This window comes from Ptychodera flava, chromosome 10, assembly GCF_041260155.1.
Source record: "Ptychodera flava strain L36383 chromosome 10, AS_Pfla_20210202, whole genome shotgun sequence".
Lineage (NCBI taxonomy): Eukaryota > Metazoa > Hemichordata > Enteropneusta > Ptychoderidae > Ptychodera > Ptychodera flava.
Genome location: NC_091937.1, coordinates 38163097 through 38189700, shown reverse-complemented (window position 1 = coordinate 38189700; position 26604 = coordinate 38163097). Strand labels below are relative to the sequence as shown.

At 38.6% G+C, this 26604-nt stretch overlaps 1 protein-coding gene across 1 annotated transcript in view; it reads left to right on the top strand.

Annotated features, from left to right (window-relative positions):
- Positions 1 to 2806: 2806 nt before the first annotated feature.
- Positions 2807 to 26604, top strand: part of LOC139142707 (metabotropic glutamate receptor 1-like) — a 28731-nt gene continuing 4933 nt past the window's right edge. The window contains exons 1-5 of the mRNA XM_070712777.1: positions 2807 to 4097; positions 18344 to 18590; positions 19878 to 20110; positions 22499 to 22748; positions 23689 to 23863. Of these exons, the coding sequence (XP_070568878.1) occupies positions 3362 to 4097; positions 18344 to 18590; positions 19878 to 20110; positions 22499 to 22748; positions 23689 to 23863 (1641 nt within the window). The 5' untranslated portion in view covers positions 2807 to 3361. The remainder of the gene's footprint in view (positions 4098 to 18343; positions 18591 to 19877; positions 20111 to 22498; positions 22749 to 23688; positions 23864 to 26604) is intronic.

Below are 26604 nucleotides of genomic sequence, written 5' to 3'. Positions count from 1 at the left end.
TAACCCGAGAGAGCTACCACCTTTTTGACAATCACATCACTATGTCGAACGAACGGGCTTGTTGTCAGTTCGAAAGAGCTATAAAGCCCCTGAAATGCCAAATGTCGACCGACAAACAAGAACGGATTAAATGTTTCCTTGTCACTGTTTCATATGACTACAGAAAAGAACGAGAGAGAGAGAGAGAGAGAGAGAGAGAGAGAGAGAGAGAGAGAGAGAGTGTGTGTGTGTGTGTGCGTGTGTGTTTAGTCACGGTAATTGTGATATACATTTCTTTCTTGTAAATTGATTAACGTTTGCTCTTCTAATGTATCTATATAATATTAATGCACAAATAACTTGCGTGATTCTAATTTCAAGGTTTGGTGAGTCTTGGAAGAAATAGGCTTTTTGAAAATTCAGCAATTTACTGTTTGCTTTTCGTTCCTTTTTCAATTTATGTCTCCTCAGTTTTGATAGATTGATTGGCAAAAACAATAGTAATGGGAAAATGTAAAATCTGTGGTAGTACAAATTGAAAATTTGTTGGATGAAATTACTAAATATGCCTTCACAAACCATTACAGTTCCCTTCCATTGTATCCCGTTCCTCATTTGTAACAATCCAAACATTAGTCTGACGATAAATCATAATTTATAGGGGACGCTGACAAAACAATCGAGAAGAATATCTTTCAGTATCGGAACCGATTGATGTTCTAAATCTTTAAGCCCCCTCCACTGTATCCCTAAATTGACGAAAGTTGCATAGAAAATTAGGACATTGTACACATTACTCTGTTTATCTCATTCTGTCCTGACTTTGATTCTTCGAGTCGGCATCAAAGAGGCAATTAAACTCGGCTCATTTTCCAGATGAAAAAAGTGACCATTATCGATACATGATGAACTAATATAATGCATATTGCACTTTCAAAACATCACGTGACATGGATGTGCTGTATAATCAAAACGACTTCTATACATTCACAATTTCCCCGATTTACATAGTGGCGCTTGAAGACACAGACACTACCCCCTTTGTCTCCGAACTGGAAAAAACTTCCTCAACATGTCTCTAATTTTGTGATTTTCATAAGAAATCTACCGGACTACTTTTTCTTTGCAGTTAACATGCCCATTTGATAATATTATCAACATCGGTATGTTAACTGCAAAGGAAAAAGTAGTCCGGTAGATTTCTTATGAAAATCACAAAATTATAGACATGTTGAGGAAGTTGTTTCCAGTTCGGAGACAAAGGAGGTAGTGTCTGTGTCTTCAAGCGCCACTATGTAAATCGGGGGAAATTGTGAATGTATAGAAGTCGTTTTGATTATACAGCACATCCATGTCACGTGATGTTTTGAAAGTGCAATATGCATTATATTAGTTCATCATGTATGTGTAATATATCCCAGAAAAGATGCCAGAATTTATAACGTTGTGCTCAAATCTAATATAATCCAAAGCGATTACATGTGCCAGAAAACGCAAAATGTGTTCATTTAGTGTTTCCATGCACGGCAGCACGTGAAAGTACCAATTTGCATTCAATTTGTTTGTATATGAAACAACCTGTTTGCCAGCAATGGCTTTGCATGATGAGATAGTGATCACATACATTCCTAGGCTTACATCGTCTGACTTATTTTCTTCTCATTAAAATCTGGTTGCGTTAAGTCTCGTCCCTCTTCGTTCTCGGTTGTCACCCTGTTTAATCGTTGAAATAAAAAATATTACCATATTTATATTTCATTATTGTTCTCAAATCAGATTAAAGCTTTGTTTACATAAAGTATATGACCAGCAGAAAGTCTGACTTAGTATAATGAGATGTAAAGTAATAAAATTATTCACATATATTTACAGTTCCGGATAACCGTGAACGGTAGTTTTGATGTAACACGTAAAATACACCACCTTCTTGTCCAGGTCTGTCGAACAGTGTATTAACAAACTGAAAATAACAAAGAGTTGAAACATTGGTTCCTGTATTTTCAACCGTATGTTGATATGAACTTCAATAATTATAATTGCCGGGTCTTCATGTAACAGACCTATCGCAGTATTAACAAAATACTTGCGTAAACGTCACCCAAACTCAACACCAACATCAACACACGCAGATACGAACGAATCTCTTATGCACACGGGAGCTCTAGAGCGGCCAACAGATGACGGAGATGTCGGTCATTCACACCGTCTTCCACTCTTAAAAGGAAGTTACCCGCCTGCTCACTTTTCAATTGCTGATAATTTTTTCCATCTCCAGTTCTTGCTCGTAACCCGTCACACAGCGGACCGGAGGAAAGTAAGATGAATCATCGGTACTAAAACTTAAATCTGCGAAAATGTTTCATTAAAGTGTTAAATTGATATATAGCTACCCTACAACATGAGTCATCACAAGTATTCATCGGAATCTATTAGCTTCCGTCGACCGAAATACCAACGGTCAATTTTGACAACACAACGGGAAGATCGCGACCATGAACTCGTGACCACAACGAGATCCCTCATTTCCTGAACACCAAGCGAAACCTCAAGTAGCAGATGACAATTTCATACACTGATTATATCGGTGTGTATACCTTAGGTCCCAGCGGCAAATTTAATGTTCGCCCTTGACGCACTATCCACCGGCGTTTAATTCTGTCTTTTAATCGGTACCTCACAGAGTCTGTCACAACCTGGCTTGATCTGCAGAGTGATTCTCTCAAAGAAAAAAAGCGCTTTATACTGAAATCCTTTCTCATGGGGGGAAAAAGGACTTCCGTAGTAATTTAAAAATGCTTTCCATTTCTTTTCTTTTGTGTATTCACAGATCCAAGGGTGGAAGTCAGCAGTGCATTTGGACAGTTTGAGAGCACAGCAAGATGAATGTTGTCACATTAGGCTACGGTAGCTACTCAGGTGGAATATTTCATTCGGTGGAACTCTAGCCGGCGCTCAAAAAGCCATAAAAGTACTCATCGTGTTGGCTGCTAGAAGCCAGTTTTACACAGAGTGTTTCCTCGAGGATAAGACCCAGCAGTCAAAAAGTAAAAGATCACCAGCGTTGTATAATAACTGAGCTTTCGTGCGCGATATTCCGACCCCCGTGACCTCACGTGATTGTTTGTTCCTTCACTCCACGCAATAATGAACAGATCGACGTTCCTTAATCGATCGCAGCGTGACTTTGGCAGCGTACGCTCCTTTGTGACTTACACAAAGCTCGCAGTCCTTCAGAAGGGAGAAAGCTCTATCGAGATCTGAGGATGCTGTCTTGCAAGTGTAGCGAGGAACGCTCGTGGAAATTTTACCTCCTTCATTGCCTTTGAATCGGCAAATCGAGGGGGCGACTTTCGACTCGCTGTTCGCTAAACGCCAGGAAATTATGAAAACAGGCCCATGTCTTCGATGTCTTGACACACGCCCGGTTCCGAGAACGTACATTCGTCATCCTTGCCAGCAACCGGGCTTTTTGTCGTTCTGTGTGATTCTTCTCCTTTTGATTCCCTTGGCCGCGCCGAGTGCGGAAAAGAAGGTCGACAGGAATGCAAAACGGGAGCGGAAGGTTGCCCGCATGGACGGGGATTTGATCATCGGAGCCCTATTCTCCGTGCACCACCAGCCGCGAGCGACGGACGCCACCTTCCGCACATGCGGCGGAATACGGGAGCAGTACGGAATACAGCGCGTGGAAGCGATGTTCCACGTTTTGGACCAGATCAATGCTAACAATTCCCTTCTGCCTGGGATAAAACTGGGAGCTGAAATTCGCGACTCGTGCTGGTACTCCTCCGTGGCTCTTGAGCAGAGCATCGAATTCATCCGGGACTCCATCTCCGACGAAACCGCAGAAGAGGAGCACTGCAAGGCGACCCACAACCAACCGATTGTCGGGGTCATCGGTCCCGGTTCCAGCCAGGTCGCCATACAGGTGCAAAATCTGCTGCAACTCTTCAACATCCCTCAGATCGCGTACTCGGCGACCAGCAAAGATTTGAGTGACAAGCGATTCTTTGAGTACTTTCTCCGCGTCGTGCCGTCAGACACGCTTCAAGCGCAAGCGATGGTAGATATCGTGTTGCGATACAACTGGACGTACGTATCAGTTGTTCACACCGAAGGTAGGTTAATTTTGAATAATTAACAGTCTCCTTATCAACTTTGTATATTGGACATATAGGCAACTGAACATGCATACGTGTAACGGACAAGCTTTTGTAAGATCATCGACGCACGATGGCAAGATGACATCCAACTGTTTTAATCGTGTTCACAGTTTGTTTCAATTTAGCTTGCGGCTCAAATTATCCTGTACATAGTTGAACATTCTAAGTGTATGCCAAGAGTCTTTCAGCGATCGTGTCTAGGCACCCTGACGTTGGTTTATCCACTGGTACGTTCTTTTCCCGCAATCTGCGTAATGTGCGCTTTAATCAGCTACTCCCGAAACTTTCATTTTTACTGAAGATAGTACGTATTCCTTCAGACCGAAGAAAGGATGAGTTTAGTAAAATCTGTCATGTTGGCGACTCTTGAGTTATTTACAGTTAAATTTGCAATAGCTGTCTGCATGCTTTCTGAATCAGACCCCATCCATAACAAAAAGCTTGGCTGCTGTATCAGGGGAATCGTTTGTGAATGCCCAGATAAATTAATGAATCACCCTGACAAAGTATCACTTACAAGAAATAACATATATGCCTTACTGTTTCAATGCGTTTGTTTCGCAGCTGCCAAATATCCATTGTATGAACACCTCTTTGTAATCTGTCTTTTGTTTCGGTGTCAACCTTTTCTCGGTTGAGATAAAAAGTAATCGATCGTCGATTTCCAATAGCTCAGAGATACCACGGAATGAACAGTGACGTTCAATCCATACACAAAGAGAGAACAGAGGCCAAACAACAAACAAATATACAAGCTACCAGAAACGCTTGCTACGGTCCGTTTGTGGAGAGACGGTGTTTAGCAGGACCAAAGACCGTCCCTCGCAGACGCGTGTTGACAGAGCTAGAATTAGCTCAGTCGAGTGGCATTTCACGCAAATCTTTCAACCAAACAGTACACTGCTTACTGAACACATTAAGTGTTACATTATGACGTTAGTCTTGACAACAAGTGGATTCTCACGAGTGTTTTTATTGTGTAAGTATGCAACCGACGCACGTTGCGACGAAAAACCCGCCACGATGGGTGTTTCACAGAAACGATTTTATTCAGTCGTGGCGCGGTGACCAGTCTTTTCGTTTCACTCATTATCGCCAATCCTGTGATGTCCAGTAGTTGACACATAGCCATGAAGAAAAGTAAAACAAAAAGAATGAAATTAAATTATAATTAAATACTACTTGTCGACAATTACTAAATTCAATATTGATCACTTTCATTTATTACATAATCTTCATAGCATTCAGTACAAATTAAAGTAGAAAAATCATTCAAATTTATTATACATGAAACCCTTATATATTACAAACAAACGCAGATACATGATTAAAATAGATATCTGCATCGACAGACGTACACATGCATGCACGCACAATGACCTACACCACTCGGTACCTGATTCCTTAGGTATTATATATATATATATATATATATATATATATATATATATATATATATATATATATATATATATATATATATATATATATATATATATATATATATATATATGCGAGAAATTTATGGCTGTCAACAACAATTCATCGTTGTGTACAGATAGTCAATCATCAAATCTATTTGGCTGAAGCCAATCATTTTACAACAGCCTCCTTTTTTACATTTATCGGCGATGGAATTAAACTTGAATTACAAACATTTGTCAATGATTAATTAACATCTGGGGAATTAATCACCCAACAGTCAATTATCGCGGCTCTAGTCTGTATAATGCGTAACCATGGCACCTTTAATTGGTTTTAATGAATTTCTTGTATGCCTTCCGGACTGCTGAAGACGGAGTTTCCACGCATCGCTGAACAAGAACAAAAGAAATTAGAAATTATACAACATGACCAATTAATAATGTGACAGTTTTTCTTCAATGGGTAGGACGACTCATTTCAAAACCACAACTCCATTAATTTTAATTGATTTTTGTCTTTTTGATGCGGAAAGTCGTTTTTTAATCCTTGCCATGACGCAATTTAGGATGAATTATTCGCTTCAGGGGGCAAAGCTAGCCACATATTAAGGCCGTACGCGCCTCGAAACGTTATTTGCCCAAACTTGCCTCAACAGAACTTTCTATGTCATTCTCTTTCAAAAGCAAGAATAATACAGGTATCACCGTTTAAATTCTGATACCACGAGAAAAACAACTTTAATTTGCAGGACATTTGCACGCCCCATCATTACTTTCTGTGTTAGCTCTGTTTGGAAAAATGCTAAGATGGGATGGTGAAAACTCTGATACTCAGCAAGTTTCACAATAACCCCAGAAAAGTATTGTGAGACTGTAAAAATCAGAATATCTATTCCTAGTCGCGAACTACCTTGAAATGATGTATCACACGTGTTAATTAGGGCCCGGTACTGGCAAAACTAGTTATCATAGCCAAGGAGTAATAAATGTAAAAAGTAAAATTATACCTCTGTCAAAGTTTCCCTATTAAAAAAAATCAAATTCAGTCTATGATTAATAGTCTGTATATTGACTCTTGAGTTTTTTTCCTAAAGAGCGCGATAAAAACGAATTTGTGTCAATAAAATCACAATAAAAACAGTTCATGGTTTAACAGTGGGCATTACTCTGTCTGTTAAATTGTAAGCATGGCGTCCTCATATTATTAATGATATTAGGAAAGAGAGAGACCGACATACAAACAGGTGGCGGGAAAGACGGGTCCGACAGGAGAAAGACCGACAGAGAAAAAGATAATCAGACAGACAGACAGAGATACAGAGAGACAGACAGACAGACAGACTGAAACAACTAAGATTATATTGATAATAATCTTTCAAGAACCGCCATAGCACTGTAATGACATAAGATGGAGAATTTTATTTTATTTAGATTTTACGCTATGTCACCGATTTGCAGAAGTATAACTGTCAACCGATAAAAGAAGTCTGGTTTTCACAACAGTTTGATTCCAAATTTTAGATTGGGTCACCCCTCCATTATTGCAGTAATCTATTCATATTTTAATAACCATACAAAAGATTACATTTTCACAACAAAAGAATATGCACATTGTGTTACGTTGTTATGTAAATTGGTCGCCTTCTGTCTTTCCAAGCTGTGGCGAACATTGCATATCCGCGTGAATTTTAGTCACATGGTTCAGCTCATACTCATCGAAACCCGCGGTACAAGAAAAACGTAATATGATTAAGTAGACATAGTGCGTATTTTTCATTAACAGTTCATTAAAAAGGGCAATTAAATTTTGTTGCGATTGGTATTTATGGTGATGCCTTTTGTGAAGGTCATCTGGATTGAAGAAAATAGTGCAGACGCAGTAATGCCCTTTTTTAACCAATCGCTAATTTTCCCGCGCTTTAGACACGCTCAACACGAAATCTAGTGTTTGATGCGCGCCTGCGCTGGACACAATCCCATTCCGTGTTTAAACGTGACTGCACCGTTCATCATTTAAAGTGCAAATGTTGGTGTTCCTGCGAATGCAATCAGGGAGATTGGACAGGTTAGAGCGCAGTTCCGTGCCAGATTAATCGGGCGTTGTCGAAAATAGACAGTGCTCGTGCATTGTGAAAGTCTGTTATAGATTTTTCAGTAATGAACGGTTTGGTTATAACTGGTCGTAAATAAACATGCGCTACCGCTCGCCAACGCAGAAATGTGTTCTGACCGAGGCGTTTACGCTTAAGTTCATATGTAAACATAGAGAGCTGTCGTTGTACGGTCACGATTGCTGATAAATTAGACACACCTCAAACTAATTGGAAAGTAGCCGGAGGTATTATATTGCTTCGAGTTGTGATTGAGATAGCAAGCGATCTAAACCATATATACATTCAGACTGAAGCCGCAAAATTGAAAATGTTCTTCGGAAAAAATCGAATGGTGTCATAACCTATGGACATCTGTTTCTTTCCGTCTGTCGTAAGTTGACGCCTGGCCACAATCACTCTGGTAGATTTTCATATTTGTTAGTGGTACAACGTTCACACTTCAGTGTGGGCATATATTGTCTCTTTGCAGAATCATCTTTTGGTACCTGCATGCAGAGATTTAGGCCAAAGTATAATTTTGCCGCCATCTCCGAATTCATAAACTCCGAGTCGACTCGACTCTCACGTTCTTCAAAGCTGCCCTTTTATGTATTTTTAGCGTAATTATTATGTACTTTTATCCTTTTGTACCCTAAAAACCATCCTCTTACTGTAAAACTTGACATCCTGAAGAACTGTGAGAACTCTCAAAGTTTTCTTATTTGTGATGCCGCGGCCCGAGACAACGCATGTTCATGAGTGAGGGGTTTGGTGGTTGATGGGCAGTGCTGAACTTTCCATCGAGGGATGAAACCGGCTAAATACTTTACTTATTGTGATATGTGGACCATCTAGCGAGACTTGCGTGGAATTCAGTGAATTCGGCAAATACCCCACAAGCGGTATATGTAAATCCGTATCGTAGCGTGAGATCGTGGCCTGTACGGGCCATGTACATTGTTGTCGTAACATATTGTATCTTTGAGCTGGAAACAAGAAAAGAAACTAAATGACACAGAATGACTGCTCAACATTGTCGACATATGTCGACCTGAAATTTTATAAATGATGTGCTCTGGACGCGAGCTATTTTTCAGTGGCATACATTGGAAAAGAAACGCCTAAAATTGTCGGAAATCTTTCCTAGCATTCGGGACTCTTCGCATGATACCGAAGCCGCAGTTGAACCACAGGACATTGAATACTGCCGCTTTCAAAGTCCGTTGGGGAAAAAAAACCCAGAAAACAACAATAAATGAAGGCTCATTTTGGTTTTCTTATAGTCTTGAACACACAGAATAATTTAAGGTAGAATGCGCCTCGGAGACTGATATTCGAACTTTTAAATTTTTCAATATTTTTCTGGTCTACCTTTGTTATGACTCATTTTATTGCTGTCGGAGTAAGAAAAGGTTATTCCAGTTTTTGTTTTCCGAACATCGAAGATTTTATATTCCCCCATAAAGTCAAACAAGTATCGGTAAATGTCAGGTAATTAATTCTCTAGTACGAAACTTTGCACGGTGACTCTGATTACTTTTTTGATTTTGTAAGACAATTGTTGAAAGTTTCACTGAGGAAAAAGTTTGGGCAAAAGTTTAAGTCATTTACTGTCGAGGTGCGTATAACGCCTTAAGCTGGCAAAACAAGAACCCTAGATGTCGCCATCAAAACCCGAGGAAATATTGCAAGCACGAGTGATGAAATTGTGTTCGCCTGTGGGTCGAATATATCCGGCGAGACAGTAACAACTTGTAAATGATTCAGTACAATTCATCTGACTAAACAATCATAAAATATTTATGAAAAGTGTATATACAGAAGAAAAAGCATGAGTTGTCTTTCATGACAGCGCCTGTCTATTATAACCGAACAACCCAACTTATTGCCGCGGAAGGCTCATCACCGTACACAGTTGTCTATGCTGTGATGTCCACAAGTTGTTTCACGTCTGTCTTAAGTTTGCTATTAAACATTAATAAACTTTTTTAGTCTAAGTTTGCAGTGATTTATATTTCAATCGCTTGTACATATTCTTGAAAAATGTTTTGCGATAGTGAAAAATAGTTGAGAGTCTAGCCATTTCACTTTCGATAATACATAACTGCCACAAGTCACGCCAGGTTGTCCTCTCAAACCTCTTAGTTTTCAATTTTATTAAATACATCTTTAATTTTTCCTAAATATTTCCTCAATATCTTTCCTTTCAATTTCGAACTTGAAAGTTCAAGATCGAAATTTGATGTCACGAAATTGGAATGCTTTAACGCCAGAGCGCATACACGGAATACGTTACGAATTGTACGCAAATCCTTTGGTTGTATTGTCAAAGATTTGTTCGCCAGACTTTCTTCTCTAAAGGAATTCTTCTCCTGTCCTCTTTTCTGGCTCATTCTGGGATAATTCCTGATTTTATGTCAGTCACAAATACAACTTTCTCCGGAAAGCGAAACAAAAAGCTCTTTGCGAGCAAAAAGATACGTACTAGGCATGCGCAGTCGCTTTGAACGACACTGAAACCTACAAAATAGCGTAGATGTCGTCTCTGTACCATCGACATTTGCATTGCTTTGGGGAACACTTAGAACTTGATATTGTCGTCATCAAATTGTCACATAATTGTCACAATCATTGATTGCCCTTTGTTGCTCAGGGTGAATAAAATAATTGACTGCCTTAATTGGTAATTAACGGACCATTTGGACTTCTAGTGATTAGTCACGTGGTCTCGCAAACCCCGGCTGGGCCTGTGCGACGTTTTAATCGATAAAAACAGATTCGGATTTTCTTTTCTGATTCGATAAACCATTGGCGACAAAGTATGGGGCATTCATGTGGCTGCGAATTACTTGTAAAGTGAATATTTGCAGGACTTTAGAAATCACATCAGAATTTTCATGAATGTTGTGACCATATCTCGCTATGATATATGTAAATTTTGGTTTTTAGTTGTTTTAAATAATATAACATTAAAATCATATGTGAGGATACCGCCATCGTTATCGTCTGATAAATAGCTAATTCTTGTACAGTTAGACGGCATGTTATGTGACTGAACCCCACGCGCATGCTCAGTGTTGACATTTCATTTATAAAGTAAAATAATGTGAATCGTTTTGTAACTTTTTACCGAGCCAAGGCCGCGGAGTTTAAGTCCAGCAAAACCAAATGACCATCAAGTTTCTTTACTGAATAGCGTCACTTTTCTGTGGTTTTAAAGTAACGATGAAGGTTTGCATGGCAGCGTTAACATTATGAATCGACTAACCTAATTTCAAAATTTTCATTCCAATTCCGATGTCTTCTTTTTCGCTTGTATCACGCATTTAGTGTTATGATACACGCTTTTGTCACATATATCACTGGTTTCTTGGTCAAAGTTCGCAGGTGTTAGACTTGATGAAGCGTTCGCCTTGGGGCAGTGGTTCATTAGGACAGAACACGTCACCTGATATCCTTTAAGAATACGATTCCAACCTCCAATGGGGAAGTGTTTTTTTTATGATATTCCGTGTTTTTTTTTTTCAAAAAAGTGACTTGTATGAAAGTCTTCAAAGTATTAAACTTATTTTACTCTATTTTGTGGCACCTAATATATTAAATTTCAATAAAAAACATTTTACTGTAAAAGGTAAACCCACAAATTACATTTAAAAAATAAAACAAGCGAATAATTAAGCGTAATTATAATCATGACTAAAAGTGCGCGTTGTTCAGTTGAATAACCCTGTCACTTGTGTGATTAATCACACACTGACTTTACCAGCGTTCAGAACAAATAACAAACAAACTAACACATCTATCAATTAATCACGGACACTATTTGTATTCACGTCCTTTCTCTTGGCCTATGTCAAAGTTAACATTTATTATGTTATGATAACATGATTTCACAAACACATTTGCGGCAATTATATGTCTATATAAATACGACTGATATTTCCTTAACGCAACACAGTATTCCTGTGTATTGATTTTTGCCAGAGGGCTTCCTCTTTGAATCAAATGACTAATTTGCAATGTTCCACACAACGAATCAATTATGCGCCGTTTATTGTTAAAAACTCAAACCGACATCAAATAGCTGTGGAGAACAAAAACGCGATATTTTCAAATCTGACTTTTAACACTGTTGCCGGTGCACAAACACCTTGATATGGGGCGCGGCCTTACCATAGACAACGCGATCAACTCCACTGAGTGATAAATGCCGTGCGTGCACCGACATGAAGTATTTTAGTTGAGAATTGTTTCAGACACGTGTACTTTGAACTGTTGAAATTGATTCGATTTTCAGTGACTAGTTTAACGAGAAAGAAAACGTTAATGTGTAATTGCGGATGTTGTCTTTCTCGTATGAGATTACCGCTTCCGAAATAAGTTTCAAACACAAATAAATTCAGATGAGCGCAGTTTTGCCCAGAAAATCGTGCATTACTGTAATCTTCTGTAAACGCTCTTGGAATTGACCGATGTTTGTCAGGTTTCGTCTCTGTTTTGAAAACAGTTTTCGAATTAAGAGCGCTTGTTTGCGTCGTGTTCCGGCAAAGTGCGTAATAATGCCATATCGCCATCTAGAAACACAAAACACATTTGCACTTTTAATGAAAGCCCGAATTGCATTACTTTTGTTAAACGAGGAATATTGCAAAACAGTCAGGAAATGAAACGATCTGGCCCCATGGCTGACAGCGACTAAAACTTGTTACGCTCTAATCTATAACTAAAGCGATGTGCAAGTCTATGGATTAAATAAATCAAAATAAATGCGTTCCATTTCGAGAAAAGGGGACATTGCTTGGTACCGGAGGCACGAGCTGGGTGTATAAATTGCGAGTCTGTTTGTTGGTGGTGTGTCTAGCCAGCAGCGTGATATCAACATCATCAGCATCATTCAGTTCATAGATTACAGTTGTAATTCAATCTGTAACAGTCTTTTGTACAAATTCTCTGCAGGGTCTGGGAGGGAGTTACAATGAGAAATGTCACCGAGACAGAGAAGGGAAGCGACATTAAGACATTAAGATGGACACAAAATATATATATATATATATATATATATATATATATATATATATATTATATATATATATATATATATATATATGTTTGCTGCTTCCATGACCCTCTTTGACCTTTTACGACGAAAGCAGCCGCAATGGAGATGTACTTACAATGCGACTAGGTTTGACGGAGATTTTGATCACAACATTTAGCATGCAGGTGCAATGTTATTGAGTACGTAATTACGGCGATATACAATGTTTATTGGGTGTTTCCGTCATGTATATGATCAAACTCCAATTTTCTCGTAAATGGCAAACCAGTCAAGCGGAGGCGCACGTCTTTCTCGCAAATGATAACGAATTAGACAGGGAACGATATGCAAGTCATATCCTAAAGGCGCAACGAAAACTGGAAGTTATCTGGTTTCTTACACCCGAAAGAGTCGGCTATCACTGGATAGTTACCTCAATGTGGCAGTTTTCTACGTCTTCCGACTTTGATGCGGTATACAGTGTTGCCTCCGGTCAAAAGACACTTAAGAAACCGTAGGCAATCCTTAATTGGCGATGTCGTGAAAGTTGTTCTCGTTTTCGCTGTCAACTCTGGTTTTTCAGTCCCCGGGCGAGAGTACATGATTTTATAATTCGGGGCGGGCATTGACGTCATCGGTAATTTCATTTGTTGAATAATAGGTTTGGATCGGTTTAGCTTAAGTCACGAGACAAAAAACACGAATTACAAACCTCGACAACCGTTGATGTTTATACTTGTACTTTACAGGCGTCTATGGGTTTCATATTTTCAATATCTTTATGACGTAAGCAAATTTAGCCTTTCTCTTGAAATTGTTTACTCTACTCTGAAGTAGTACGGATACTTTGGAAGATAAAATGGCTCTAAAATTGAATCAATGTTCGCTCATGACGAGATTTAGCTGATCGTTACGAGATGTGATCAACCACGCGTACGAGATTTGGCAGACGTACACGAGATTTCGCAGACCCCAACGAGATTTGGCTAACCCGCATGATATTCGGCTGGCCCCTGTGTTAAAAAGACATGATCAAACTGCAACAACGGCCGTTTGAATCTTATAAATTTTACTCAATGAAAAAAATATCATTTGGACAACTTATAGGCTTGTTGACTGATTTTTGCATGTTCGTTGTATAGTTTGCTCGTCACAATTTGATTATCAACAAACAGTTACTTTGCTACACAGTATGACTTTATGAGACATGATACAAGGAATAAAATCACTCGTACTTATATTTTCCTCACCATAATAAATGTTCTTTTTTCTCAATTGTTCGTTTGTATATTTCGTCTCCATCGTCATCTTCTAGTTTTTATTTATTTTGATTCTTAGCACATATTTTCCATTTGATTTTTGTGAAGGAGAAATGACCAAGACATGATAAATTTGCGTTTATGTTCCCTAAAACTGAGGTCAATATGTGCTTCCTCCAAAAATAGCCCCCGATTAGGCCAAAAAATGTGCTGTTCCGATAAACCGACCTACCCTATTTTTTACCTGCCAACCCTAGACTTTTTAGAGCTACGTAAACATTGAAGAAAGAAAAACCCCGCAAAATCACGCGTTCGTTACCTCGCGTTTGGTTTTTGCTTGAACGAGGATGTCTTTTATGTATAGGATAAAGCCCGAGTACGAGGGTTTTATCTGACTTAAAAACTATCGCCCCTAACTGATATATTTTCGTTTTCAATGTGTTTACGTCAACCGTCCCCTTTGTCAATGTAACATGTTTAGGATATGAATTAAAACTTTATTTGTGAAATAGCCTTCCAATGTTATGGAACATCCTATAAATGCCCTAGGGCACATTATATAAATGCCCTAGGGCACAGCAGATTTTGTGTTGCAGCTGGTTTAGAATGTGACATGTTCACTTTTGATTGGACAGTACTTTACTACGGCGCTGTCATTCGTTTCTGGAATTTGGTGACCAAGGCTTTACGAGTAGATAAAACACCCTGAATTGAGCACTCTGATTGGTCAATCAACAGTAGATAGTTTTTATGTTTTTATTCCTGTACATCTCCGCCAGGCCCAAGCTACCCGTGCCACTGAACACATACCCCATCAGGTCAACGGGTCAGGGCGCCGATACAACTTTTCCTTCATAAATAAAAACGGACTCGGGGTCTTGTATATATACAGCGGGCTTACCATGCCATGCATACTTGATAGGCATAAATGGGATCCAAAAACTGATTTCTTGGGAGGCGTTTTTTTTCTGTCTTTCGTACACTGTCATGTCGTGCCATCACGGTCCCTGGCCTGCCGCACAGAAGCAGTTAGGAAGGCGCGATCTACACGCACGCTCTTGCGAAAGTTCTTTGACCTTGTAAACCGGAGGGAAAACTATACCTGCGCAAGTCGCATTTCATTTCTTCTCTACCTCACGTTCAGGTCACAGGAGTATAATAATTTTGGACCAGTATAAGCGACCTTTCAAGTTTCAGAACTGGGAAAAATCGTGAATTCAATAATGTTCGCCAAATTTTTACCGAAAGGTCGTCTTTTATCACACGAACCCAAAATTTTGGGAAGGATTGAACGACTTCAGGGGGTTACTCACCCCAATGGGATAGCGTTGTCACTGTTGACTGCATTTACACTGATTCAGGTGTATTTCGGATTTTTCACGTCATGGTTTGAATACTCATTAGTCTTTGGCGTAAATAAAAGAGGCTAGGTGCACTGGACACGCGAAACTGACGACAATGGTTTTTTTCATCTCGCCGAATTTCCTTCCAGTGCAAAATAGGGATTAGTACCGGGGACACGTACATCGGTTTACATCAGCACCACACACAATCGTCCCACCATCTCACAAAATTCGGAATCAATATTACCTGATACAAAATATTTTAAGCCTATTAAGATAGGCTATGTTACTTCTTCGACTATCAAGAGAACGCACATTAAAGTTCTGTCCCAGAAGATACCTTTTTGTTGCATAATTTGTCCCGTCGATAGAATTTGGCTGGGGCACAAGCGATTAAAAGCACTGCGTGAAATTGCGAGATCTCGCGAGAGTACAAAAGAAATCGCATTTTTCGTGTAAAATATGAAGTTTTAGCATCTAATTTGTGCACCACCGTGTTCTTGAACGTACAGAGAACGCGGGGACAAAAACCACATCCTTCTGAGATCTGGTTTTCGAGAACTGGGGCGACAGTGTGCAACCCGCGAACTTTTTATGATATAGTAGTAAATAGCAATAACCCCGGCCGCAGGAGAGTATACACTCGATTTTGGTACAATTCGCTCCCAAAGCAAGAGCCACTATATGTCGCGCATTGTATCAAAATCTCGTGTATACCCTCCTGCGGCCGGGTTATTGCATATATATATATATATATATTATATATATATATATATATATATATATATATATATATATATATATATATATATATATATATATATATATAAAATATATCAAATATATATACACATATATTTGTATATACATATTTACATGAAAGTATATGTAAATTATATAACACAAACAAACACATATTACATATGTATACATGTCAATAGATAAATAAATAATAATAATGATTATTATTTATTAGTAATTTATTTCTAGCGCTCTGATTTGCGCATCGAGCACTGTAATTTGCCACGCTGACATCTGTATACTTCGATATATATATATATATATATATATATATATATATATATATATATATATATATATATATATATATATAATTATTGCTTCAAGTACAAAGTAATAATATGTTTCTTAAGTTTCATGGATCTAGCAACCATCAAACTTCTTTTACCCTTTACCCTCAGGACGCTTGCTTATTATGGGGTAGAGACGTAGCATTGTACCATAGTTCCAGGTGGTGTTAAAATTCGATAATTAATATTTGTTTTAATGACGACACTTTGTTCTTGAAGTAATTTCTTTAATTATTTATGACACTCTGCTTTTAGCATCGAGCACTATAATTTCCCACGATCCTTTCCTTCAAGTCGACATCGCTGCAATATTTACATGCGATAGTAAGCTTATATAGTCAACCGAAAGCAGAGGTCGTCCAGGTCAACAGCTGACCTTTCAAAAAATAAGACATCACCTTTAGGGATATGGTAACACAACTGCAGGGGTCGCTGTAGTGTCACACTGGTATAGGAAACACATGCCAGGCCCTAATTGAACATACGCGACTTGTACATTTTTCTTTGTAGTGTCATCCTCACTTCTGTCTAGTAACTTCGAAGCCAGGAATCTTTCAATAGTCTTCTTTCCGATACTCTTACTTTCGATGTAGAGGATATTTTATCTCAGTGACTTTGAGCCAAGGAACCTGCCTTGTTAATTTTTCAGCGAAGGGTAACAGTGTTTACACTTCGCAGCTACTTAAATAAAAAACAAACAAGTAAACAACGCAAAAAGTGCCACCAATCCTATTCCTAAGTATACATCTCTCGGGATAGTGCGCCTTCTCATTTATCGTGAAAGCTGTTCATTCCGAGGTCAAATTCTACGCTCGACTGCTTATATATCTTTCCATTATTATTAGTTTAACGTCGTTATCCAAAGCTCTTGATACGATTACAATGTTGTTCGGAATTTCCCACTCGTCAAATTCTCCTTTATTGAATTTCGTTGCTTTGTAACTGCGCGAACAGATCCGTGAAGGATTACTCTCCGGAAAATATTACCGTTCTTGCCTGGTAAAAAACGACTAAAGTGCCAAACAATTATCGACATGAAATCTACCAAATCGTTTCCAAACAACATTCATCAAGTATTGTTTTGTCTGGTTTTCGTGAAATTAATGAATCGATGATATATTTCCCTAAGACTATTTATCAATATGTCTGAGTAATTACCATCCAATATTTATATATCCGACTATTAATCTTATTTTTAATCTACTAATGTAAATAAATTAACTACTGCGATGTGTATCTTTCTATCTTTAACACGATTGGAACAAATTTGGAATAATTGGATCTTCGTATTTTTCGTATTTCTCAAAAGTGTTAGGTGCCCTACAGCTGAATGTTGAAATAGTACAAATTACTCGTAACAAGTGTAAAACTTAAAAAGAAAAGCATATGAGTTTACATTCCCGTTAAACCGACATTATCCCAAATTATTTCCAATCGCGTTCTTTCTGTCTATTTGTCTATCTCTCTATACATGTATATTAATGGTTTCTATCTATATATATATATATATATATATATATATATATATATATATATGTGTGTATATCTATATGTCTCTCCTCTCTGTCTATTTGTCTGTCTATCTTTTAACGAGTCAGTCGCCTTGCCTTACAGTCGCTCTTAATACCTAGTATACTAATCCATCAAAGTTTAATTATACTTCAAGGATTTTCACGGATTTATCCCAGTGAAGATCTTGTCGACTTTGTCCACAAATCCAACTCTCAGTCATGTCTCTATCAATGTACTGGCGTTTTCTTCTCGTAAATGCCACTTGCCAACCATCCATCCGTCCATCCATCAATCCATAGAATTCGCATCAACACTTAATCTCTCAGAATTCAAAGGTACGATTCGAGATGCACTTGACACACCCGCGAATGATACACAAAACTTGCTTTGTCAGCCTTTTTTTTGCTATTCTGGGTAACATAAAAATATGTCTTTTCTCAGGAAACTACGGGGCCAGCGGTATAGAAGCGTTCAAATCTCTCGGCCTGGCAGCGGGGCTCTGCATCGCTACTGCTGACAAGATCTTCAGCAATTCCGAAGAGAGGGAGTTCGATCGAGTCATCCTGAACTTACAGAAGACAGCCTCCGCGGTCGTGGTAGCCTGCTTCTGCGAGGGTGAGACCGTCCGTGGATTGCTTGCCGCCAGTCAGAGATTGAATGCCTCTGGACAATTTGTCTTCATCGGCAGGTATGGCATTATCTACGACATTCAGTTGTTAGATAGATTTATAGCCCAAACATGGGACTATGTGCCCGAGGGTAGGTGACCATTTGCCCGACGTAAGGAGGGCAAATTGTCTCCTGCCTCGAGGGTACATAGTCCCTTGTATGGGCTATAATGTTTTTATTACATGCCTCTCTTACACAGTTTTACACAGTTTTCAAAATATTTAGGGTTATTGGCAAAAGAAATACTTTATTTCCATCTTAGACGAAAATCCGTTAAAAATGGGATGATTTTCATCATCGAATGGCGCAATAATATATTTAAACTACTGTTATGCGATTTATCAATTTTTTTTTTAAGTAAAATTTTCCGAAAACCGGATTTCCTATGCAAAACACGAAATTTCAACATTTTTACATCCAAAATTTGTCAAGTTGAAAATAGTTCCGGTTCACTTACAGTCAAGTGATGACTATGCGGCCCGCGACGTCACCGACGAGTTACCATCGAATTCAGAGTACGCGCGACGTTCGATATACGAGGCATGTAATAAACATAGATACAAACATAGGTACATCCATCCCGCCATGCATATATATTTCCCACTGATATCTATCTGTCTATCCGTGTATGTATGTATGTATGTATGTATGTATGTATGTATGTATGTATGTATGTATGTATGTATGTATGTATGTATGTATGTATGTATGTATGTATGTATGTATGTATGTATGTATGTATGTATGTATGTATGTATGTATGTATGTATGTATGTATGTATGTATGTATGTATGTATGTATGTATGTATGTATGTATGTATGTATGAGAGAGAGAGTGAGAGAGAGGGGGGGAGGGAGGGAGGAACAGATAGAGAGAAGAAATAAACTGATTATAATAGTAATTAAATAAACCTGTGCAAATATCCTCCTAATATGAAAATCTGTGTATGATCACATTGCATCGAATGTCAAAGTGAAAGACTAATAAATCCATAAGTTTCATTGATCTGAGCGAATCAACCCACCGAGCGATGAAAAGCATTCTACGGCATTCAAATGCTACACTGTTTATTAAAACATAATTACCTCACATGTCGAAAACATTTTTGTACGTGCTAGTGTCTGTATCTATTACCACAGATGCTATTTTTATCACTTCTCGAGGCATCGTATTTCATAAACGTTACAAACTAATTACCTTGAGTAAGGAAAAACGTTCTTGCAATTTTTGCAGTCAAACTTTTTACATTTTTGTCGTGTTGTGTTAATGGTGGTCGGTTAAATATCCCCTTTCCCTCGTTCCAGCGACGGCTGGGCTGACAGGCACGAAGTGATAGTCGACTACGAATCGGAAGCCGTCGGTGGCGTCACCATCAAGCCAAAGTCCGCCTACTCGCCCGAGTTCGACAAGTACTACTTGTCGTTGGACCCCTTCAACAATACCAGAAACCCATGGTTTCGCGAGTTCTGGCAGCACAGGTTCGAGTGCCAGCTGAAGGGCCCGGATGCAGATGTGAGCTTTGATAAGCAGTGCACAGGTATGTGTAATGGCCTTTGAAAAGTGGCTCCGATGAAATTATAGGTCTGTGGCGCGTCAGCTAACGGCAGATGAGAAATGATTTATGGCGGATCTGTACTTATTACCAGGGATGGATTCGTGATAGCACACGGTGATAAATCTCCAGTATCCAACAGAAGTCTTTAAGTCACAGAACAACTACAGCGTGTGTTGCCGTCAGAAATCGTGATTTGGTGTATAGCCCTGACTTTTCGAGGGATTAAGCAAAATATCCAACGATTACTTTGTTTATTTGTGTTTGTACGTGTACCTCGTATACGCTTTACTGTTACATATATATGCTACATAGATACACACATAGATACACACATACATACATACATACATACATACATACATACATACATACATACATACATACATACATACACACACACACATACATACATACATACATACATACATACATACATACATACATACATACATACATACATACATACATACATACATACATACATACATACATACATACATACATACATACATACATACATACATACATATATACTGACCGACTGACAGATAGACTGACAAACAGACAGAAAGTCAGAACGTATTTTTTAAAGGCCTGCGTTGGCGCCAGATTGTCTCATCAGAAAATTTACCCATAAGATTACAACTCCAATGGAAAACAAAAGGCTATCACACCTCCATAATCCTCTCACAGACTAAAACAAAGGGGATCCCAGAGATCGCCAAAAAGTGCCTTTATGTACATACTACACACTGCTTTCGGGCTTTTTCTAACAAACACTTCATAAATAAAAGAAAAATCTTAGAGCGGAATTCGAAATCTGCAATGTATCTAACGGTAAAGTTATCAAGTTCTTGTAACATGAGGTAATCGTTCAGTAGGGTAATCTATGTTTTGACAGCTTCAAAGTCACATATCGCCGATATTTGTGTTTCAGAATGCCGCCAAATATAAGGAATACAATTCAGAAGCCTGTAGAACACAATATTGAGCGTCGTTTAATCGCTCGAGATGCAATTCTTTGATTCTGGTGAGCCAATCGATCCAGAGTTTTGATCGACCCTGGTGATTTTTAATCGAGCCCCCTGCTGACGTCACATATCGACCTCGCCCGAAGGCTCAGTTTTATTCCTCATGATTACGTCATCGCAAACCTTTTCACATTTGCTTGCACACTCCTACGTGTATTGATAAAACAGAATTCGACTAATGGGGACACTTTCCTCGCAAAGCCATGGCAAATTTGATTTGCAGTTACGTTACTTTAGAATATCGTCATTTTGACGTTAGTCAATGCTGTCTTCTGTTATAAAAATCATTACATAGACGACCAATGACCTAGCTCTCTGAATCTTTTGCTTATATTCGCAATGCTAGCAATTGCGTGCTTAATTTGAAACAATACAGTCAACTTCAATTTTGTCTCCACCATTCAAAAAAGTCCAAAAGGAAAATACTTACTATCACATGTTTTGCATTACTATTTTTGTACATTTTAAGCAAATATCTAGGAATTTATCTCTTAATATATATCTATATATTGTTATGGTTAGATAAGCATCAGAAATAAACAACTTTTTCGTTAATATTAAATGACATTCTTCTGTGTTTAACAAACCAAGCAAAGCTGTTTCGCCATGTACGACCTAGTCACGTTTCTCATGTTGTCTTTGGCCCATCTATCATCTTCTTTCTACATTTCTGTGCCATCTTGATGTCTCTGTGTTTGTCACGGTCTTCATCGGTGTTAGGCAGCAGCCGTAAACTGTGTGTGTCACTCTTTTTTTTTAATGTCCAAATCTCTTTTTGACCTTTTGTTCAATATTTTCTTTATATTATTCCAGCTCTAAACTCCTGTAAGTTCTTCTGTCTCTATGTGTCAGCTTGTCGATTCGTCTGTCCGTCTCTGTCTGTCTGTCTGTCTGTCTGTCTGTCTGTCTGTCTGTCTGTCTGTCTGTCTGTATGTCTGTCTGTCTGTGTTCTATGTCTGCGTCTCCCTCTATTTCCCTTTCTCTCTGGCTGTCTTTCTTTTTGTCTCGCATTCTGTACTTTCTGCACTATTCACTCTCTCTCTCTCTCCTCTCTCTCTCTCTCTCTCTCTCTCTCTCTTTCTCTCTCTGTCAAATTGCTTTCTATTGTTAATTCATATCATTTGGCAATATATTTCATGAAGTCGGCGTCTCTTAAATATTCATATAACATTACTACCCGTGCTTATCTATCAGGAAGAGAAGGTTTTGGTGTTTATTTACAGTTTGGCACGTCTCCATGCAGTTCCAAGTTTCATAAAACCTTACCCGCACTATTCTGTGGATTTTAAAATCTAAATACTAGCATTGCATTTAGCCTTTCCCTTTTTGTTTTGATTAGGATACGAGAACCTGTCTACAAACTATGTTCAGGACACCAAAATGGGGTTCATAATCGACGCCATTTACACAATGGCGCATGGCTTGCACAACATGTACAAGAAAATTTGTCCCACTCAGAAAAGCGGGCTGTGTCCTGCGATGGACCCCGTCGAGGGATCTACACTCCTGCAGTTTTTAAACAACGTCTCGTTTTATGGCTATTCGGGAGACCTGATTACGTTTGACAAAAACGGCGATCCTCCTGGAAGGTAAGCGAATCCCCAGTTGCCGTGTATCCATCTGCCAACCGCCTCTCCAAGTTCATTGAACCTTTTATGTTTGTATATCTTCAGTAGATACCCTGAATGTCAAGTGCACCAATATGCGCACTAGCATACCCGTTCGTTCGCGACTGCAGCCAGCTTATATCGCCAGGGTGTGCGAGTGATTCTAAAAGCGAATATTAATATGAATCACTTGTTCTCTTTTGTTTTGTTAAGCCCTTTTTGGATGCAGGTGTCTATTTATAGAGTTGTTCATGCACAACTTTCTTACTCCCTAAGGTAGTATGCACCTCGAAAGTGAAAGACTTAAACTTTTACTCTAACTTTCCTCAAGGAATCTTTCAATCATTCTCTTTCAAAATCAAGAATAAAAATAGGGGGTCACCGTGCAAATTTTGGTACTAGAGAAACAAATAACCCAAGATTTACCGATATTAGAAATTCAAAATGGCCGCCATCCCTAAGTTAACTCTATAGAGAAAAATCAAAATTTTCGATTTCCGAAAAACTAAACCAGTGAAAAGTTTTCTTACACCAAGAGCTTTAAAATGAACCCCAACATGTGGTATATCAGAAGAGAATTGTAAAAGTTTGAGAGTCCGAATGTCTGTCTCCGAGGTGCGTTCTACCTTGATTTAAATATTGATTTAAATATTAATTTAAAGTGTTCGCCAGGTATGCATGTAACAGTAATATAAAACATTAATAAACTCAAAATATTTACTTATCTATTTACTTATCCATAACATCCATAAAGCTTGCTAAGTATCCAACTGACCTATTTTTATACATGCATATATCACTAATAACTGCAACACACATATGAAGCGGAGATTCGCCTATGCCAATAATACTCATATATTTAATGTGTCTTGTAACTGGGGACAACCTTGCTCATTTCATGACCTCATATTACGTTGGCCAGGTACGACATATTTAATTTTCAACGCCTTGAGAACAACGATGCCGGCTACGTCAAGGTCGGTGAGTGGGGAGATGGCAACCTGGTGATTGATGACGACAACATGATGTGGAACCGAGGAAGAAGAGGGGTGGTGACCTCGCGCTGCAGTCCACCGTGCCCAAAAGGTCAAATCAAGGTAAAGTATTCAACAGTTGGTAAAAAATGGGTCATCATTTTTCTTTACACCAACATGACCTTAAGGTTCCATACAGTCCCTTTCATCACTTGGATCATCCATCTATCTATCCATCGTATCTATCCATCTATCTATCTATCTGTCTGTCTATCTATCTATCTATCTATCTATCTATCTCTCTATCTGTCTACCTACCTACACATATATACATATGTATTCATATATATATATACATATATATATATTATAATATATATATATATATATATATATATATATATATATATATATATATATATATATATATATATATATATATTATACTAATCATTTAATATGACAGGGATCCCTAGTGTAAAGTAGCGTCGAAATGATTGTCTACACTGAGGATTAGTTTATACAAACACATGTATCAGTTTGTTCACATATACATACGTCAAATGAGCATGTCGTTAGGTGAGAGAGAGAGAGAGAGAGAGAGAGAGAGAGAGAGAGAGAGAGAGAGAGCTTTCTTTACGAGTGCAATCGCTCTAGGTTTTCGTCGTCGGTACCATGCAATGTGTGTATGCAATGTGTGTATGTTTATAGAAGACGCTATTGTTTCAGAGATTTTAGAAGTGGAAGAAACGAGATCTTCGTGTTTCCTTTTGATTGAACGTCGTCCGTCAAGAGACGTGGATCGGCGACTGACTTGCAATCGAAAACAGTTATTAGCCGGCCCCTGGAGATGTCAAGTCTGATAACTTTAATCATGCGTAAACACAATTGTACTCTAACAACTCATCTAACCGCTAGTAAGTGGCTAGCAAGGAACGGCAATGTTTCCCGCCGCCAAATTGTTCTTTCCGCTAGATTACGCGGAGAACATCGTGTTTTGTACCTGATTTGATTGTTGTCTCACGGGGCCTATTCGTTCGTCCAATGTCCGAAGATGATGAATCTATCAGTGTCGTCATTACAGATCGACTCTGATACGAGTATCGCCTTTCCTTGCCGCGAATGTTTCCCGGAAACGTGAATTTGCTTTCTCTCCGAAGGGTGAATTTTAACCCTGCTAGCTTACAGGGACATTTCTCATCTGTGGAAAGTCGACTTATTGCCCTCTGTTCTGACAGACATCTGCTCCTTATGATGTGCCTGTCTTACACATTGAGTTCACTATACAGACTAATTCTGCACAGAAATGCTCATTTAAGGCATCTGTATGCGTATCATTATCCACATAAATAAATGTATCATCGATTCCACCTGTCTGCTTGCGCATACGAATGTGTTCTTGTATGTATGTATGTATGTATGTATGTATGTATGTATGTATGTATGTATGTATGTATGTATGTATGTATGTATGTATGTATGTACGTACGTACGTACGTACGTACGTATGTATGTATGTATGTATGTATGTATGTATGTATGTGTGACGCGATTAAGTAAAACTGTTGCATTACACCCAGAATGTGGGCTTTTTATAATTTAGTATTGATGTGCAAATAATTATTTTACCTGTTACCATATATCTAGCAGAAAACGTCTTTTCTATACACTACTCACAGCGATTGTTAAAACTTTTATTTTGGATGGGTAAATGATCAATGGATGTACTCTTGGAACTTAGTAACTATTTAAGTTTTAAAGAGATATGGGACCCAGGAGACTAAAACTTAGAGACTGATTAGATTCCATGGTGCTCTTTCCGATCTCTGACACCACATGTAATGAGAGTTGAATTGTACCTACCGTGTTCCTAATCTGTGATTGTCGATGAAACATCCGCATCTGTTCCATTGGGGAACGTGGTCGACAGAGACTGGTGACCTTTTATCGTGGCAGCGCCTCTGTGTCGATTTGTGGAGAAAGGAACGACTTTTTTTGTCATTTTTCAACTGACTGAGCTGTTTCCCTGATAAAAGAGAGCATGTACTAGACAGCTCTACAAGTCTGGAGTGCAAAGGTCTAACCAAAGAGAAACATCGATAGAGTGGCAACGGGTATTGTTTAAGGCGTGAAGCGGTTACGTAACCCATCCATGTTCGCCTCGCCTCAGGTTGCTCTCGCCTCTCTTTTCCGAAGAGTGCCGACCATGAATCCTTCGGTAATTTTCGGATTTTCGCCAATTGTTAAGCAAAAGTATGTTCGGCAAAGTTTGTGTTGTTGTTGTCGTGTGGTGCTGAGCAGAATTGACGTGCTGGCGAAAACGGGAGTGTTTTGAGCTTCAGGAAAATGAGTTTTACCGTTTTAAAAATTCCTCTCATATTTTTATGAATATATAATGAGTGTGTTTGAACCAAATTTGAAAGTCTTTTATCGATACTGTCTGGTTTTACTCAATGGTTTACGGTCAGTCATACCCTCTTTTACACGTGCGTCAAGGAAGGACATGTTTATGAAACTGCTGGCGTGTTATGTTTTGATTGGCGTGAAGCAGTGTTTCTGGCCTGAGAGCTCACAAAGTAACTATGGTGGCAGTACGATGCCATCTCGTCGTATTTTTTGCATAATCTCGTGTAATTATCAACCACAAACAAAGCCTCCAAAAAGTTTAACACCTTTGAAGCTCATTTTAATATGAAAAGCCAATAGTCTGCCGAGACGACCATGAACAAAAGGCATGCAAGCGTTGCCACTCTGTGTTACTCTGTAGTGCAAAGGTCTAACAAAACAAACACAGAATCATTCTCCTATATTACCACTAAGATCATTATTGATATCACTTGTGATCAAAGTGAAAAAAACAGGAG